This window comes from Sporobolomyces koalae, assembly GCF_050403365.1.
Source record: "Sporobolomyces koalae JCM15063 DNA, S_koalae_JCM15063T_v1_ctg19, whole genome shotgun sequence".
NCBI classification, from domain to species: domain Eukaryota; kingdom Fungi; phylum Basidiomycota; class Microbotryomycetes; order Sporidiobolales; family Sporidiobolaceae; genus Sporobolomyces; species Sporobolomyces koalae.
Genome location: NW_027481752.1, coordinates 243,943 through 260,230, shown reverse-complemented (window position 1 = coordinate 260,230; position 16,288 = coordinate 243,943). Strand labels below are relative to the sequence as shown.

Sequence of the window (16,288 nt, the reverse complement as noted above, 5' to 3'; positions counted from 1 at the left end):
AACATCGGGAACCTTCGCAGTGGGCTCTGTCCGATCAGAACGAGCTGAAAGAATGTGTCTGCTGTCGCCTACCCTTTGCAGAGAGCGCAAAGAGCCAGTCATTGGCTGGGAAGGCTGCTTATAACGTAATCACCGCGAGCTGTGGAAGTTCGGCAGTTCTGAAGTCCACATCTCCCTTACATAGCTTTGGTACGTGGCCCTAGTGAGCTCCGGACGAGACAAGTTCGGAGGAATGTCAATTAAGTCACGATTGCAGCGAATGTCTATGTACAGCGAGCTGATTGTAACGGTCTACTCGTCGGGCGGGTGGAATACCAAAGCTCTGATCTCGATCGACTGTCGTAGCGGAACGTCGTCTCTTCCGTAGTAGCGTGGGTCGTTGAAGGCCGTGTGTGGCGTTCGCACTCCTCCATTTTCCGTATTCTCCCAGCACTTCAACAGCAAAACTGGAACGACCATCTGGGTCAGTTGAGTATACAAACACGCGATCAGAAAGATCGTGGGCTCACCTTCGTTTGGCTGCATCTCGGGGACGTAGTACCACTTGTGACGCTCGGAAAACTTGATCGTGAAAGTCTCCCCTTCAGGTTGGTATCCTGGTTCGCCTTCGGCAGGATACACGAGCCTAGAAGATACGAGATCTTTCTCGATGTCGAGCGTTCGGAAATCGGCAACCGCGAGAGGCACGTCCAAGACCGGACCTCGTAGTGGTCGCCAGACATTGATCAATTGAGCGCGACCTGTCAGAGATCCAGACAAATTCGTTAGCCAACCTCTACAGGGCAGCTTACAGGGTTTCAGCAAACGAGCTCACCACGCAGGAGCTTCTCGCCGTCGAGTCCTTCCTCCTTCGCATGGCGCAATACTCGCCTCTTGCCGGACAGAGGAGTTTGGTCGACATGTACTACCGACATGAACTATCCTGAATTAGCACTGCAACAAATCTGGCTTGGCGAAGAGAGGAGAGCTTACCGGCTGTGACAGGCTTGCGCGACGAAGGCGTGTCTGGCGTTTCTTCTCCCGCTCTCTCGCCTCGCCTGATTGTGTGGTCGAAGATGATGACCTTGGTGCCCCCCGTGACCTTCTTCAGAAGCCTGTTTACAAAACTTATTTAGTCCGATTCGCTGGAAAGCATTAAATAACGCAACGCACTCGGAAACCTCGGGATAGTAAGTCGACTTGATTTTGTCTTCATCTTGCCAATCCTCGTACTGCATCGAAGTGCCCGAGATTGCAGCATCTGGCACGGCGAATCCCGTCGTCTCGATTCCGATGTCTTTCCTCGCCTCAGGATCTGCTAGCAGAGGGCGTAGGTCGTGAATCGGAAGGTCGATGTCGGCCCGCACGAAGTTGTTGTCAGGGATGGTGTCCGACTCAAACATGAGCTGATACGGTCTTTCGCCTGCAGACCGTCATGATTAGATCCTTCCTAGCTGCTCGGGAGAAGCTTAGCGAGTATAGCTCACCATCCTTCGTGGCTTTGAAGTATTTGAGAGGGGCAGTGATGGTGCCGTCGGTAGAGAGTAGGGTTGCCGGCATGTCTGGTTGCAAGGAGGCGGTGCAGCGACTGGTTGATCAATGAGAACTCGAGTACGAGAAGGATGTTCAAGGCGTGAGTTCAGGAGGCAAGGAAGAGAGATGTCTGCTGCTAGCTAAGGTAGCTACAGTGTCAAGGCTGACAGAGCTGGACGTGATCTGCTGAGTAACCATCGAGTCTGTCATGTCGCCATTAATGCTGATGAATTAATCAGCTACAGTAATCAGCGATTGCCGCCGCGTCAGGCCTTCTCAATTCGCCGCAACTGCAATGTCAAAGCGGCCAAAGCGCGTTGAGGAGTCCGAGCAGTGCATTATTGCCGGTTAAGGCTCGTCTTGGGGGTCATGGGCGCCCCTGAACCTCCCGTGCCCCTTGGTTCGAAAAAAGACTCGACGCGTCGCGGCAGCTGTACCCCGGCCGCGGCGCCGCCCGCACGCAGCTGCCGGCCGCGCATGCCGAGGTCTTTGTTTTTTTTGGGCGCGACCTTCGAAGAGGGTCCTCTCTCTCTGCTGCTCGACGCGCTCACCCGAACAGCGAACCTGTAGCTCCGCAGCGCCAATCAGCACAAACGAGCAGCCGAGCGACCACATCGTGCCTGAAGACTTCGCGAGCACCGCCCTCCTCGTTTCGCCGCCTCCAAGACCTGCCGAGGACTTCTCCCAGCTTCGAAACGCTTGACGATCCCTTGGCCGACGGCGGTTTCTCCAGCTCTCTTTCCACATATCCCGCTCAGAAGACGTGCAATCAGACGATGGCGATCAAACTTGCAGCTTTCGCGACTCTGGCCTCAACATCGCTCGCTGTCGCTTCCGCATCGTCGCTTACCAAGCAGCCCCTCGACTGGAGACTCAAAGCACGATCAACCGTGACCGACTATGCCTCATTGGCAGGCCAAACTTTCGACTATGTGATTGTCGGGTGAGAGAATGGCCATCAGGCGGAGTTTCCGATCGGACGCACTGACCCCTCGAGCATTCTGCACAGAGGTGGCACGGCCGGACTTGTCATCGCGAATCGACTTACCGAGAACGCGTCCGTCACGGTTGCTGTAATCGAGGCGGGTAACGATGGAAGTGCCGTGCAGGATTCGATCCTCTCGCCTGCGCAGGCGTACCTTGCCGGCATTGCGAACCTCAATTCCGAATACGACTGGCACTATCAGACTACCAATCAGACGAACTTGAACGGGCGCGAAATCTTCTGGCCGCGGGGCAAAGTGCTCGGCGGATCGTCCGCCGTCAAGTAAGGCATTTCCCCAAGCTATCAGAGCGGTTCTGTTCCTCACTCGACCTGACACGTGCTCTGTTACAGCGGCTTGTATATGGTCAGACAGTCCGAAATCGAGCAGAACTCGTGGGCCGGTCTCATCAACGACACGGCCAACTGGGGATGGGACAAAGTGTACTCGTATCTGAAGAAATCCGAAAAGTGGACGCCACCGTCGGCGTCGCACGTTGAGCAAGCGCACATGGTCAACGACGAAGCCCTGCACGGCCTCGATGGTCCGATTCACTATTCGTACCCTGGATATTTCTACGACAGCATCTACGAGTGGATCCCGACTCTCGCCAACATGGGCGTCGAGACCCGTGACCCAGCAGGTGGTGAGGGCTGGGGTTCGTTTATCGCGACTTCCGCGATCAACCCATCCAACGTGAGTGCTACTTGCCGAATGCGCGTGTCTGACATCTTGTGGCTCACGATGGTTCTGTGACCGCACAGTGGACCCGATCATACGCGAAGACGGGCTATCTCGATCCAGTCGACTTCCGAAGCAACCTCGTGGTCCTGACTGGCTACCAGGCGACCAAGGTCGTGTTCGACGGCACCACAGCAACTGGTGTCGAATTTGCCGCGAGTGCTGCCGGTACCACCTACACTGTGAACGCACGTCAGGAGGTGATCCTGTCGGCAGGCGTGATCGGCTCACCGCAACTCTTGCAAGTGTCTGGCGTTGGGCCTGCGGACGTCCTCACGCCGCTCGGAATCGACGTCGTCTACGATCTGCCGGGTGTTGGTTACCATCTAACCGATCATCTGTCGGGTTCGATCACGCTCAACACGACTTTCCCAATCTCGGGCGACATGCTGAACGACAACGCGACGTTCGCCGCCGAACAACTAGCCTTGTGGAAGGAGGGCAGCGCTGATTCGCTCTACACAGCTTCCAACGATGCTGTTGCGTATGTCAACCTCACCACGCTCTTTGGCGAAACCGCCGCACAAGAGTTCATCGCCAGCATCAAGGCAGACCAAGCTGCGGCAGTGTCTGCCTATGGATCCAATGCTGCGGTTCAGAAAGGCTACGACGCAACCTACTCTACAGACTTGAACGACATCCTGCCGAGCGCGGTCGGACAAGCAGAGATCCTGCTTTCCAACACGGGTACATATGGTGGATATCCGGGTTCAGTCACCGTCCAAATTCAGGCGGCGCTACAGCACCCGTTCTCGCGAGGATCAGTCCTCGTTTCGAGCAAGAGTACTTTCGATGCTCCCACAATTGACGCGGGCTACCTGACACAGTGAGTGATCTGCTATCTTGCGACTGTTATCGCTGAGGCTCAACGAGACGTGCTTGTGTATCGCAGTCCCGCCGACGTGCAAGTTCTGCGAGAGGCGTTCAAGTTTGCGAGAAAGCTCTCCCAGACTGAGCCTTTCTCGAACTATGTCGTCTCCGAATTGTCCCCCGGCTCAAAAGTGTCGACTGATGGTGAGCTCGCCTTTACTACCGGAACGAAATTCTTTCCGGGATCGCTCACCATTCTTTTATCGCAGCTGAATGGGAGGCTTGGCTCCGTGGCGTTGTCAGCACCGAGTATCACCCGGCTGGCACAGCTTCTGCGATGAGAGAGGTACGTTTTCCGCCGTCGATCACGACCATTGGAGAAAGATTGATTGGCTTACGCACGAATGTCTCTTGCAGGATCACGGCGGTGTTGTCGATAATGCGCTCAGGGTCTACGGAGTGTCCGGACTCCGAGTGATCGACTCTTCAATCGTGCCGGTATCGTTCTCGGCGCATATGACGGCCCCGCTGTACGGCATCGCCGAGCGAGCTTACGACCTCCTCGTCTCGACGCCCAAAGCGATCGGCGGTACCGCGCTCACCTCGACCACGACCTCGCCCGGCTCGTCCTCATCCGCTGCGAGCTCGACTGGCTCAAAGTCATCGTCGAACGCCAAGCCGAGCTCGACTCCGCAACAGACCGATTCGAAAGACAGTGGAGTCTCGCGAACTGTCATCTCGTTGTCATCGGCCATCCTTGCCGTCTTCTTCGCCAGTCTCTTGCAGTGATCAGCGCAACCACGACGTATGGTGCTATAGCCGCCTGTCCACACAATCCCCCTCGTTTCAATAATCTGCCCGCATTCTTCGTTGCACAAGCATTTTTCGCAAGCATATAGTCAAACTTCTCCTTATATATTCTCTGATACTCTCCCTGATCAATAGTGGTTCGGGCATTGTTTGCGTCTCCTTTTGGATAGATCTTGACGCTCAATGGACACTTTCTCTCCTCGCTTCTTTCGCCAAGCGTCCGATCTTTCTCAGCCCATGCCTGGGTTTGGAGAGAGCACGAGTTTGCGCTGGGGTGCACAGTGCGCACGTCTTTTACCGGACCCACGGTCGCAGACCCCTCTGTCAGGTTTCTCCCTGCTTTCCAAAACACCATGGAGCACGAAAAGCGCACCTTTAACACCGTGAGCAATTGAATTCGAACGGAATCGGCGACCGCTTGTCCACTTGAAGCTACTTCTGGGTTACCTGCGCCCGGACAGGACAAGTTCGACTTGCTGACACTCTCACTGGGAAGAGTAACGGGGCACTCGCAGCCAACAACGTAGCAAAGCTGTTGTCGAATGGCGCATGTTTCCGCTCGTAGTGTCCTTGCACACGAAATGAACATGATGAGCAAGCGTCGTGACCAACTGAAGGAGCGACAGCTACTGGGACGAGCTTGTGACCCAAGCTCAAAATCGATTCGCAGCCGGTTATTCTCATGATTACACAGCTGGCACCATGAAGGCGTACAGCACTGGGAGCGACAATGGATGATCGTTGTCTCGACGACAGGCAAGCAGGACGTTGTCGTAAGCCGATGGCTCTGCTCCTGACTCAAAGCTAGCCACCGTTGCTCACGATCCGTGAGTATCGCAGCCCAAGCAAGAGAGATGCTTTCGGCTTCTGTATGGGGGTAGTGACACTGTTACGGACTTTGCTGAGGCTGCATCAGAAGAGACTTCCTTTTCCCTCCGAGACTGAATCATCTATTCACCAATTCAGCCGATCACTCAAGCTTGCCGACTTTCAGCACGTGATCTTTCCGAGGAAGTCTTCTCTCGAGGTCGGGATACTGACGCTTAGGCCTGAGCGGCTTGGCCACGTCAATGTCGAGCGCTTGGACCCAATGCCCCCAAAACCTGTGGCGAGAGTAGCAGTGGCTGTGCGGGTTCAGTTTTGCGCTTGTCGAATCATGAACAGAAGTCTGAAAAGTCGGATCCGAGAGAGGCAAGGTAATCTCGACAAGGGAGCGCTTCGACCGGCCGGAATTCCTCATCTTCTCCGGATCCATCGCAACGTCCAACATCAGGTATTTCGGCAGATTTACGCGTCCTGCCGAAGAGATGCGAGCACGAAGAACACTCTGAACCATACCAAAAGTGAAAAAACGCGTGTAGCAGAGTAGTCGGCGAGCGAGACAAAGGAGCAGGGAAAGTTGGCTAGAAACACGCGGCATCTGCTCGGATAAGGGGCGGGGGTACGTTGCACTGAGCAGAGAGAACAACTGCAGCGTCCTGGTGGCTCATGCCCCGGCAAGGCGAGCCGAGCGCAGATTGATCGGCGCGATGTCGCGCACTTGGCAAGATTTAAATTGATCACCTCTTCGGTTCCTCGCCTTTTGTTTCCCTCCCATCCACCTCACGTGCCCTGTCATCACCATGTCTGCCGATCTGTCTACTGGAAACACGCCCTCGCGCCAAGCGTCGAGCTCGCACACCAAGGGTGGCCTCTCGCTGCACATGGCTCCGACCTACGCCCCGACGATGAGCACCCGCCTCGACCCGCAGCAGTACAGGACCCGCAAGGTCGCGCTCTTGACCGGTTAGTCGCGCTTGCCAATCTCTAGCAGTCTCGCACTAGCGGCGGGAGAACCTGCACACGCGACAAGGCGTGTGCTGACCTGCCACGCACAAATCACTCGACTCCGCGTTTCTGACTTCTCTCGCTGCGCTGCCACCTGTGTTCAGGTATCACGGGTCAGGATGGATCCTACCTCACCGAGCTCCTCCTCGACAAAGGCTACGAGGTCCACGGCTTGTGAGTTTCGCGTCGACCTGGACCTCTCGCAGGGGTCCTCCCCGGTTCCCCAGGAAATCTATCGGGCGCTAACCCTCGTCCCCTTTGACAGGATCCGTCGTTCCTCGTCATTCAACACTGGACGTATCGAACACTTGTACAAGGATGTCCACGAGCGTGAGCCCCCGTGACCGCTCAAAGTGCCTGTCTGCCTCGTACTGATCGCGTTCGCTTCCTCTCGCGCAGGCCCGAGAATGGTTCTTCACTACGGAGGTGCGCCGAGCTCTCGTGTCGTCTGTCTCTGAAAATGCCGAACTGACTGAATGTCTGCACGAAACAGACCTTACCGACACGACCAACCTCGTTTCGATCATCTCCTCCGTTCAGCCTACCGAGATCTACAACCTTGCCGCTCAATCCCACGTCAAGGTCTCGTTCGACATGGCTGAATACACCGTCAGTTGACAGCGCACGCTGAATACCCGTCAATGCGCGCGAAACTGACGCGAATTGAGCTCGTGCAGGGCGATGTCGACGGTCTTGGCACCCTTCGTCTCCTCGACGCCATCCGAACTTGCGGTCTCACTCACCACGTCCGCTTCTACCAAGTGAGGCTGCCCCAGTTGTACCATCTGTGCAGATTGCTCGCCGCAGAGACTCACGATCTTGCTACAACACAGGCTTCGACTTCCGAGCTCTACGGAAAGGTCGTCGAGACTCCTCAATCCGAGACCACTCCTTTCTACCCCCGTTCGCCGTACGGTGTTGCCAAGCTGTACGCGTTCTGGATCGTCAAGAATTACCGCGAGTCGTACGGCATGCACGCGTCGAACGGTATCCTATTCAACCACGAGTCGCCCCGCCGTGGTCGCACCTTCGTCACCCGCAAGATCTCGCGAGCGGTCGCCGAGATCTCGCTCAACCAGCAAGAGTGCCTGTACCTCGGCAACCTCGACGCCAAGCGAGACTGGGGACACGCGCGCGACTACGTCGAGGGCATGTGGCGCATGCTCCAGCAGGACGAGCCCGATGACTTTGTCCTCGCGACGGGCGAGACCCACCCCGTGCGAGAGTTTGTCGAGAAGGCGTTCTCGCACGTCGGCATCACGATCGTGTGGGAGGGCGAGCGAGACACGGTCAACGAAGTCGGCAAGTGCTCGCAGACCGGCAAGGTGCTCGTCCGAGTCGATGAGCGATACTTCGTTAGTTTTCCGCTGGCTTTCTACACCCTCGTATTACTTCTGCTGACCGGTGCATGTATCATCTCGTAGCGACCTGCCGAAGTCGACCTCCTTCACGGTACCCCGGCCAAGGCCGAGCGAGTTCTCGTAAGCACATCTTTTCTTTCTTCTACAACAGGATGTAGAGATTGACCAAGTGATCCAAATCTCCACAGGGATGGAAGCGAAAGGTCACTTTCGACGAGCTCGTAAAGGAGATGGTCGAGGCCGATGTCGAGGGTGTAAGCCGATCCCCTTGTCTTCCTCTCTCGTGCCTTTTCAGTCTCTCACTCTTCGCGCCTCTTACTCAACAGGCCAAACGCGCCAACCACGACTAGACGCATCTTCACTGGAGGTGCACAAAAAGGGCAGGGCGGAGCGTTTTATTCAGAGCTGTTTCTCCAATTCTTGTGTTCGGTACCCCTATTTTTTTGTTCTCTTCTGTTTCAGTAGTGTGTGTCCCCTCGCAAACCATCTTTCCCTCGACCCATCGATCGACTCTGTGTTCCCTCTCTCTCGGTTTCTCTCTCCCTCGTTCAGCATAGAAGGGATCCTTCGTCCACTCGCTCTTTTGTGTCTCTTTTTCTTCTTGTCTTTCTCTCCAAGATCGCTTGCTTCCCCAGCTCGCTCTCCCTCTTCCATCTTTTCATTTCTTCTTCTTTCTTTCTCTCGCTGGTCGGAAATACAGTTCCCACGTTCACTCGAAATCATGATCCGAATTCGGGTTATCAATACAAGGGTATAAAGAAATGGCAACAGGGGTTTTGAACGAGATCACGACATATTTCACTAGAGAGTACATTTTCGTTTTCTGGTGGTGCGAGGCCCCTCCATAACGCGCGCGAAAACTTATCAGGCGAATGCTTTTCGATTCAGGTCGAGATTCTCGAGAGGGGTTCCTTCAGATATTCGCTCGCTGCTCGAACCTGTAGAGGTGTCAATCACAAATCGTTATCGTTCCGTGGGTTGCGAGAGAGGGAGAGAGAGGGAATGGGGCTAACTTTCTTGTCCAACACTTTCCAGGGAGTTACTCGAGTTCCTACGAGGATCAACAAGAACGAAGAGACGGCGACGACCGCAATCCTTCCCACCTTTTTATCACAAATCAAACCTTGTCAGCACGGGTCATCTCGAGAGAGATGGAGGAAATATAGGGAGCGATCTGTACCTCGGTTTCTAACATGAGCGGGTCTTCCGTTCGGGTTGAATCACTCTGTTCGTTCCAAGTCCCCAATGCCAATGCCGCATACGTTCCAATCCTAGCTTCTCGTTCCTCTTCACTCTCCTCCTCGTCTGACTCTTGATCATCGTCATCATCATCGTCGTGCGTAGTTCGTCGTCCTCGTCTTGGTCTAGTCCGATCGAATGGAGATGGGAATGGTCTTTCAATATTGGTGACTGTGTGGGCAGAGACGATCGATCCTCCCGAAGTGATCGACGTGAGGATGGAAGTGTGAGGAGTGCCTTGACGTGATGTCAGTTGTGCGAGTAACGCCTGCAGCGACGCTGGGATCAAGATCATGTTTCCCCTTGCCACCTTGCGTGTCGAAGAGGTCGTCGTTTATCGAAAGAAGGAGAGAAGGTAGTAGTGAAAGTGAATCATTGATCAACGTTGGCGCGCGCGCCGCACCGCGCGAAGCGGTGCACAAATCCGACAACTCGCTTTGTGAAAGTAATGCACTTCGTTCGGAATAGACTGCGAAGCAGCAGGTAAAGTAAGGGTTCGAATCGCACGGAAAGGAATTGCAGGCACAAAAACAGGAGACGACAAGGAATGAAAAACGAAGACGAGATGAGTCGGGAAAAGTTGCAAAGGTCGGATAAGCACTCGAGGAAATATCCACAGCGGGAGGAGAAGGGCGACTTGCGAGTAAGGACTCGGACTCGTACAGGACAAGGGTTGCGATTTGTACAGCGGGATCGTTGTGCGATCATTGTTGGCGGAGTCGAAGCGAAAGTCCGTCGTCGGTCCACGGGATAGGGCGTTCGCAAGAGTCAGAGGTGAAGCGGGTTAGGGATGTGATCAGAGGGATTACTCCTCCTCTGGTGCTCCGTCTGTGATGTCTCCGATTCCATTCGCGGTGATGGTGAACTTGGCATCCGCTTCTGGCAGACAAGGCGAATCGACGATTTTAGCAATACGTTCTGCTCCTCGTCCCTTCTTCATCGATAACCTGGCATGCATATTGAATTTCGGTTGTCAGCGAGAGCGCAAACAGAATCAAGAGAGGGAAGCGAGTGCTGACCGTGTTGTCGAAGCGTGAGCCATGATGTTGCCTCCGATCGGTTTCCGCTGGTCCGCCATGCCATTCTGGTTGTCAACAGAAGCGACAACTTGGTTCGTTACGACGACTGCAACTCCAAACTGCAGCAGAAAGATCGAAACGTGTCGGTCAGAACCGATTCGGAAACTCGAGCGACAAGGGGTGAATCTTTACCTCGTCCGCAAGTCGCATCAGGTTGCGCAGGAATTTGGCGAGGTGCATCTGGCGCGCAGACAGTTCTCCACGCCCGGAGAAATCGGTACGGTACAGAGCGGTGACCGAGTCGACGATGATGAGAGAAAACCTGCGCAAGGACAGCTCGATAAGTTGACAGTCACACGCTTGGGTGTCAAGGCTTCGCGAGTTACCTCGATTCACTCATCATCGCTGCAGCAGTGATCAGCAGATTCGACTGGTGGTCGGCATTGAACGCACGTGCGTATGCGACATTGTCGAGTACGTCTTCGCCATTCATGCCGTAGCGTTCGGCAATTGCGAGCAGTCGCTCGGGACGGAAAGTCCCCTCCGTGTCGATAAACAGACATTTGCCTTCTCCTCCTTTCATGTCACACGGTAACTGAGAAACAAAAAGAAAAGGAAGTCAGAGTTTGATCGCGATGCGGATTGTCCAGGAAAGGTGCGTACTTGACAGGTCACGGCGAGATGGTGACAGATCTGAGATTTCCCCGTCCTGAATTCTCCGTATAGTTCCGTAATTGCACCAGTCTCGATTCCGCCTAAAGATGATCTCACAGAGAGTGAGTTCATGATCATTTGACGGAGAGAATGCGTGAGCAAGGACGTGCCTCCGAGAATATTGTCAAGCGCCGTGCAGCCAGTTGTAATTGCTACCAGTTCAGCGCGACGCGCATGGCTAGGTAGAGTCATCGTCAGCGTCTGATGTTCAAAGTGTCCATGGAGAAGGCTCACAACTCGGTCGCGGTCGTAAAGCCCATCGGGACGAGCTTCGTCGCTGTCTCGCGTCCGCCCGAACGGTGTCAGCGGCAGGTGACAGAATCGAGAGGGTAAAAACGCTCATGACTGACCGATGTTGAGAATCTTGTCTGCCTTGGCTTCCGAGATACCTTTGACTGCGGTCAAAAGCTTCTTTGGGGTGTACGCGACCGCCTCGAGGGTCGCGTACCCTGCCTCGGCGAGCTTCTCGCAATCTTTCGGTGCGATTCCATGTCCCTATTCGAGCGAGCTCCGAGGAATCAGACGCGGCGGGTGAGGGAGGACGGACGCGAGGACGAGCATGTTGAGTAAACAATACGTACCGTGAGGATCGAGACGGGTTGGGGGATCGGGTGGTCGCGTTGAAAGCTGTCACCGTCCTGTGTGGCTTGCGACATGGCGTTTCTGGTGGGCAGGCGGAGAGTGGTGGCGGCGAAAGTTGACCGAGACGGAAGACGCGTCGCTTTCCTGATGTCAAAAATACCACCTCTCTAGGCCTCTCTCCCCCTCCCTCGCTTTCGCTCGACTCTCAAGTGGTGTGCCCGATTCAAAGTCGTCAAAATCTGACTATATACATGACACGCTATGCACATTTTTAAACGGTTTTTCTACAGACACGAGCGAATGTCATCTTTCGCGCATGCCGCCACCCGGCGGTAGATGGATCACATGATAGTCGCAACCACCCTCCTCGTGTGAGGGTACTTTCTGAACTCGGTCAGGTAGATTCCTCTGTCGATGCAAACCGTAACTTGTCAGCTCGTTCCGGCTCGGCAGACCTGTCACTTCGTCACCAGGACGATCACGTGCCGGAAGGGCGGATGATCATGACGATGCGGAACGAGCGTTGACAGCGAGCGACTTACTGCCAAGTGCCGAGCTGCAGTTTGCCATTGCCGATCGGAATCTGCACGTTGACGCCGATGATGGACGACTTGGTGTGCGAGACCGAGTCGTCGGGTCCTATTCCACATTTGTCGACGAGGCGAACGCGATCAGCCCGACGAGAAGAAACCGCGAGAAGAACGATGACCAGCTAGGAGGTGCCTCGAGCGAGCTCACCTTCGTCGACGTGCTCCCACGGCAGCGATTCAGGCACGACCGTGTCGAGTGCCATGTCCATGTCGGTTCTCACGTCGGGATCACACTGCGTCGCCCGCATCAAAAGCCAGATGGCGTGAGCATCCAGGACATGGTCTCGGCGCGCAAATCGCACATTCTCGCAGACGAGCAGCAACTCACGTTCTCGTTCAAGGACAATCCGGCAGAGGTGTGTTGCAGGAACAAGAACAACATTCCAACCTACGATATGGCACGGCGGTTCAGCCTCGGACGAAGGGAGGATTCCAAGCGAGAACCGACCTACTTTGACGTTTTTGAGCTTGTCCCCAAGCGCTTCGACAATCTCGTGGGTGATCAGGTGACAGCCTTTCGCTCGGGTCTGCAGCCGGATCGTGGTCTGGAACCTGTCTCCCGCTTGGATCGATGACATGGTGCAAAGTTCGGCCGTATGTCAGAGGTTGAGCGCGGCGAGTCGAGGTGGCAGCAGACGGGCAGTGTTCCGATCAAATTGGATTCAATCGAGTCTGTAGCCGGGATAGAGAGGGAGACGAGACGGCGAACGCTGGTCGGGACGAGTTGAACCGCGATCGCTTGCCTTGCCCACCTCCACATCCCGGTCTCTCACAAATGGCTCCTCCCGCTGCCGTCAGTGTACGTAGTACTTTCGTGCTCGCTCTGTTCGACCTGTCATTCCGCGCTCGCCTGTCAAAGACCCGTCCTCAGAATCATTCGCGCGTTTTCGAACATCTTGATCAACCGACCCGTCCATCCGCTCCGATTGGACAGTGATCGTCGGAACGGATAGCGCATGTAGAAGAAATCGGGAACGTATGGGTCTCGAGCGTGGCGCGGGACGAGGGATCAGCCAATGCGTGTCCGGAGCGGCAGTGATCCACTTGATCTCTCGGTACTCAATGCTCTGCCAGCAAACTCGTTGCTGACCTCACTCCCCGGGTGTATTGTCTGTGTACAGGCTGTGCGTTACTCCGCGTTGGTCTTCGGTGTCCTGTACGGTATCGTCCACCGCCGAACTCTTCAATCCGAGTTCGATGCCCACGCCGCGCACAAGGAGGTCCAACTGCGGGAGAGCTGGTTGAAGCAAGCCAAGGAAGCGTGGGCCAAGAAGCAGGCCAACTCGGACGGTCGTACGTCTCGTCTCTATACCCTCCCTCTGTTCCAGACCTTGCGCGTTGCTCCGCCTTGCTCGAAGGGGGTTCCGCGCGCGTGATTGTAGCCTGACACTGACAGAATACCCTTCGCTGCTTCCCTTGTACTTTGCCTCTCTTCGAAACCGTCTTTTTACAACTCGACAGTTATCACCGACCCCGACGCACCTGGATTCGACCTCGAGAAGCTCCTTCAATCGTTCGAGAAGTAAACATGCTTCCCTCATTCGGATTGAAGAATGGAAAAGAACAAAATCAAAACAACCCCGCGCCTCTCTCGATGCCGTCTTTGCTGTCGAGCGAATCTAGTTTTGCCCCAATCTCTTTTTTCTATCTTTCCAACCTTCTCGTCTTCTTGTGCTCTCGTTTTCTTTTGTTCATGTAGAGTCTTTCCTGGGGGGAATCAACTCGACGTTTTCCCAAGTAGAGAAACCCTCGTCAAATTCGTGCAAGAGGTTTCTATGTAAGTGGCACATGTCTGTTCGGTGGGCACTTCGCAAGGACTCGTCGTCTGTTAGGGAACCGTCTTCTCAGACAAGTTCGCAAGCTTTTGCGATCACCGTTCAAACAATATCCAGTAGCTGTGTTCGAATGAAGAGTCAAATCGACTTGAGCTCGACAATCTACTTAGCCGTTTATGGGAATAACGGGTACGATACGGAAACTACAACAAAGACTCGTCTCGAAAGGACGATGTAAAACCCTCAGAACAAAAACGATCAATAAAAGCCACGGTCCTCACACTGCTTCTGGCAGCTCCCGTTCAACGAGTCGTTCCCACGTCTCCTCCTTCCAATCGAGTACCTGCAACAGTTCAAACACGCGTTCCTCCGTACATCCCATTTCGGTGTACACCTCTTCGACCTCGACTCCTGTGTGATCGGTCGATCCATCCTGATTCTTCTCTTCAGTGGGTGAATTTGACCCTTCGAGTACGAGGAGGCCTTTTTCTCGTTTGACAATCGCGACCGCACCTTGGTCTCTGCCTTCAAACACTCGTTCGAGTTCTGCGAGGTTCGGGTTGAACAACCGAGGTTCGAGAATCTCGAGGGTCACGAGCGCGACTCGAAACAGGAACGAATCGCCTTCGAGTAACCACACGTCGAACAACCTCGTCGCGAGGTCGATAGGGAAGAACCCGATGAACAAGGTGGTCAACCACGGTTCGAGGTACAGGTGGGGTCGTATGACCAAACTCGAAAAGTTCGAGTACACTTTCGGCATAAAGTCGGCCAGGAGCGTGTCAAATACTCGTTCGTACGACGACAGTTCGTCTCGATCCGAAGCGTAGAACGATTTGAGGAACGATTTCGAAACGAGGTTGAGCAGAGAAATGAAGGCTTCGGCTGGAGGCATGTTGACGAGGAGGAGACTCGCTGGATACGCCAACCCTGGAGGCTGGAATCGTTGAAACGGCGAGCAAGTCAAGTCAGATGCGTGAAATCAGGTAGTTGAGAGGGCGAGGAGAACTGACATATCGAGGATTTGGCTGGTCGTGCACCGACCATGCCAACAGCAAGTCGAGGAGATCCTGATGCATGACTCCACCTTGCTTCTGAAACAGCTTTAGCGTTGGCAATACTCGCTCCATATCTCGCTCGGCGTCCTCTTTGACTTTGCGGATGTCATCGCGACCATGTTCCAACCCGTTCTGCGCTCGTGCCAATGCTCCCATGTACGCGGTCTTGCTGACTGCGAGTCCGTTCCCGATACAGAGACTCCACAGTCTGCCTCGGAACCGAACTGGCATCGTCCCTTGCCACCACAGGCGGCGCAAGGATCGTCCCTCCGAAGTGTCGTGTAGGACGGCGCGCCAATTGGGCAAGATGGATGTCTCCCATGTCGGCAACGCCGAAGCCATTGCGGCGGCTCGAGCAGCAGCTTTCGATTCGACTTCGGACCGCCGTCGTTTTTCTACAATCCGACGAGCACTGGTTCAGCTTTTGCACGCGAAAAGTTGTATAGGTGCAGGAGACTGCAACGCACCTGCTTCTTTGCTCGCGGCAAACATGTCTGCGAGTTCTCTCAGGTGCTTCTCCTGCACGCCAGCCACCCAGTCAGTCAGCAGGTGAATTCATTCGGAGAGTCAGCGAGCGGGGCTTTACCTCTTCCTCTTTCGATTTCGGAGGCAAGTCCCTCTGCCGTGTCATCGAGATGACCTTGGCCATCATGGAAGGACCTTTCAGGTTCTGCGCCTTCTTGGCTGGGGACGGTTGCTCGACCTTCGATGCGTCGGGAGGTTTCGACATGCCGGTTGCACCTTCTCTTGGAGGACTGGCATGCTCAGCGTCAATGTTGGCGATCGAGTTGGCCTTTGGGGAAGTGGGCGCGACCGTCGTCGGTGCGGTCGAAGGGGTCGAAGCGTTCGGAGGTGGGGTCGTCGAGGACCGCCTCGAGGACGAAGCGAAGGACGTAGTCGAGGCAGGATTTGGACGCATGTCGGACGATACTCGACCGCGATGCTGACCGTCGTCGAGTGAGATTGCTTCGAAGCCGGCTTCAGGCTCGGTCCAGGGTGCTGCGACCGCCGAGTCGGTACCTCCCTGCAGCCCGTTTCCGCTCGAATGTCCTTCGGTCGATCTGGAATACATGTCGCTGTCGTCCGAGATTGTGGGCAGGTCGACTACACGTGTACGGGGCGAGGGCGATGATGAGAGCGGGATCGAGAGGCGACGCGTCGACGGAGCAGGGTCATCAAGCGTGACCTGTTGCAACGCGTTTTCGAGCTCTGTAGGTTCTTCTGAGTCTGCCATAGCGTTCAACGCGCGAGTCAGACGCGAGGTGGG

The 16,288-nt window shown here is 55.1% G+C and overlaps 8 protein-coding genes across 8 annotated transcripts; 3 read left to right on the top strand and 5 right to left on the bottom strand.

Annotated features, from left to right (window-relative positions):
• Nucleotides 1–291: 291 nt before the first annotated feature.
• On the bottom strand, nucleotides 292–1,539 carry JCM15063_002762 (uncharacterized protein; the record flags this gene model as incomplete). The annotated part of the gene is made up of 6 exons (XM_076679092.1): nucleotides 292–446; nucleotides 510–740; nucleotides 815–904; nucleotides 973–1,094; nucleotides 1,153–1,402; nucleotides 1,467–1,539. The coding sequence occupies 6 exons, from the start codon at nucleotides 1,537–1,539 to the stop codon at nucleotides 292–294; spliced, it is 921 nt and encodes a 306-aa protein (XP_076533852.1).
• A 749-nt stretch (nucleotides 1,540–2,288) lies between these two features.
• On the top strand, nucleotides 2,289–4,835 carry JCM15063_002761 (uncharacterized protein; the record flags this gene model as incomplete). The annotated part of the gene is made up of 7 exons (XM_076679091.1): nucleotides 2,289–2,455; nucleotides 2,522–2,779; nucleotides 2,849–3,191; nucleotides 3,260–4,062; nucleotides 4,129–4,250; nucleotides 4,316–4,392; nucleotides 4,464–4,835. 7 exons carry the CDS (start codon nucleotides 2,289–2,291, stop codon nucleotides 4,833–4,835), a joined length of 2,142 nt encoding a protein of 713 aa, XP_076533851.1.
• A 1,643-nt stretch (nucleotides 4,836–6,478) lies between these two features.
• On the top strand, nucleotides 6,479–8,394 carry JCM15063_002760 (GDP-mannose 4,6-dehydratase; the record flags this gene model as incomplete). Its single annotated transcript, XM_076679090.1, has 10 exons — nucleotides 6,479–6,641; nucleotides 6,788–6,857; nucleotides 6,949–7,013; nucleotides 7,083–7,109; nucleotides 7,177–7,292; nucleotides 7,361–7,444; nucleotides 7,517–8,038; nucleotides 8,108–8,164; nucleotides 8,233–8,298; nucleotides 8,371–8,394. 10 exons carry the CDS (start codon nucleotides 6,479–6,481, stop codon nucleotides 8,392–8,394), a joined length of 1,194 nt encoding a protein of 397 aa, XP_076533850.1.
• A 534-nt stretch (nucleotides 8,395–8,928) lies between these two features.
• On the bottom strand, nucleotides 8,929–9,578 carry JCM15063_002759 (uncharacterized protein; the record flags this gene model as incomplete). Its single annotated transcript, XM_076679089.1, has 3 exons — nucleotides 8,929–8,982; nucleotides 9,058–9,147; nucleotides 9,225–9,578. The coding sequence occupies 3 exons, from the start codon at nucleotides 9,576–9,578 to the stop codon at nucleotides 8,929–8,931; spliced, it is 498 nt and encodes a 165-aa protein (XP_076533849.1).
• A 510-nt stretch (nucleotides 9,579–10,088) lies between these two features.
• Nucleotides 10,089–11,672, bottom strand: RAD51 (recombinase RAD51; the record flags this gene model as incomplete). Its single annotated transcript, XM_076679088.1, has 9 exons — nucleotides 10,089–10,230; nucleotides 10,303–10,421; nucleotides 10,495–10,624; nucleotides 10,689–10,897; nucleotides 10,966–11,057; nucleotides 11,127–11,194; nucleotides 11,251–11,293; nucleotides 11,367–11,511; nucleotides 11,598–11,672. 9 exons carry the CDS (start codon nucleotides 11,670–11,672, stop codon nucleotides 10,089–10,091), a joined length of 1,023 nt encoding a protein of 340 aa, XP_076533848.1.
• Nucleotides 11,673–11,939: 267 nt separating this feature from the next.
• On the bottom strand, nucleotides 11,940–12,766 carry JCM15063_002757 (YjbQ family protein; the record flags this gene model as incomplete). Its single annotated transcript, XM_076679087.1, has 5 exons — nucleotides 11,940–12,006; nucleotides 12,141–12,237; nucleotides 12,337–12,421; nucleotides 12,517–12,576; nucleotides 12,641–12,766. 5 exons carry the CDS (start codon nucleotides 12,764–12,766, stop codon nucleotides 11,940–11,942), a joined length of 435 nt encoding a protein of 144 aa, XP_076533847.1.
• A 197-nt stretch (nucleotides 12,767–12,963) lies between these two features.
• JCM15063_002756 (uncharacterized protein) lies at nucleotides 12,964–13,714 on the top strand (the record flags this gene model as incomplete). The annotated part of the gene is made up of 3 exons (XM_076679086.1): nucleotides 12,964–12,987; nucleotides 13,310–13,481; nucleotides 13,650–13,714. The coding sequence occupies 3 exons, from the start codon at nucleotides 12,964–12,966 to the stop codon at nucleotides 13,712–13,714; spliced, it is 261 nt and encodes an 86-aa protein (XP_076533846.1).
• Nucleotides 13,715–14,240: 526 nt separating this feature from the next.
• JCM15063_002755 (TBC domain-containing protein) lies at nucleotides 14,241–16,255 on the bottom strand (the record flags this gene model as incomplete). Its single annotated transcript, XM_076679085.1, has 4 exons — nucleotides 14,241–14,900; nucleotides 14,977–15,416; nucleotides 15,489–15,540; nucleotides 15,608–16,255. 4 exons carry the CDS (start codon nucleotides 16,253–16,255, stop codon nucleotides 14,241–14,243), a joined length of 1,800 nt encoding a protein of 599 aa, XP_076533845.1.
• Nucleotides 16,256–16,288: the final 33 nt, after the last annotated feature.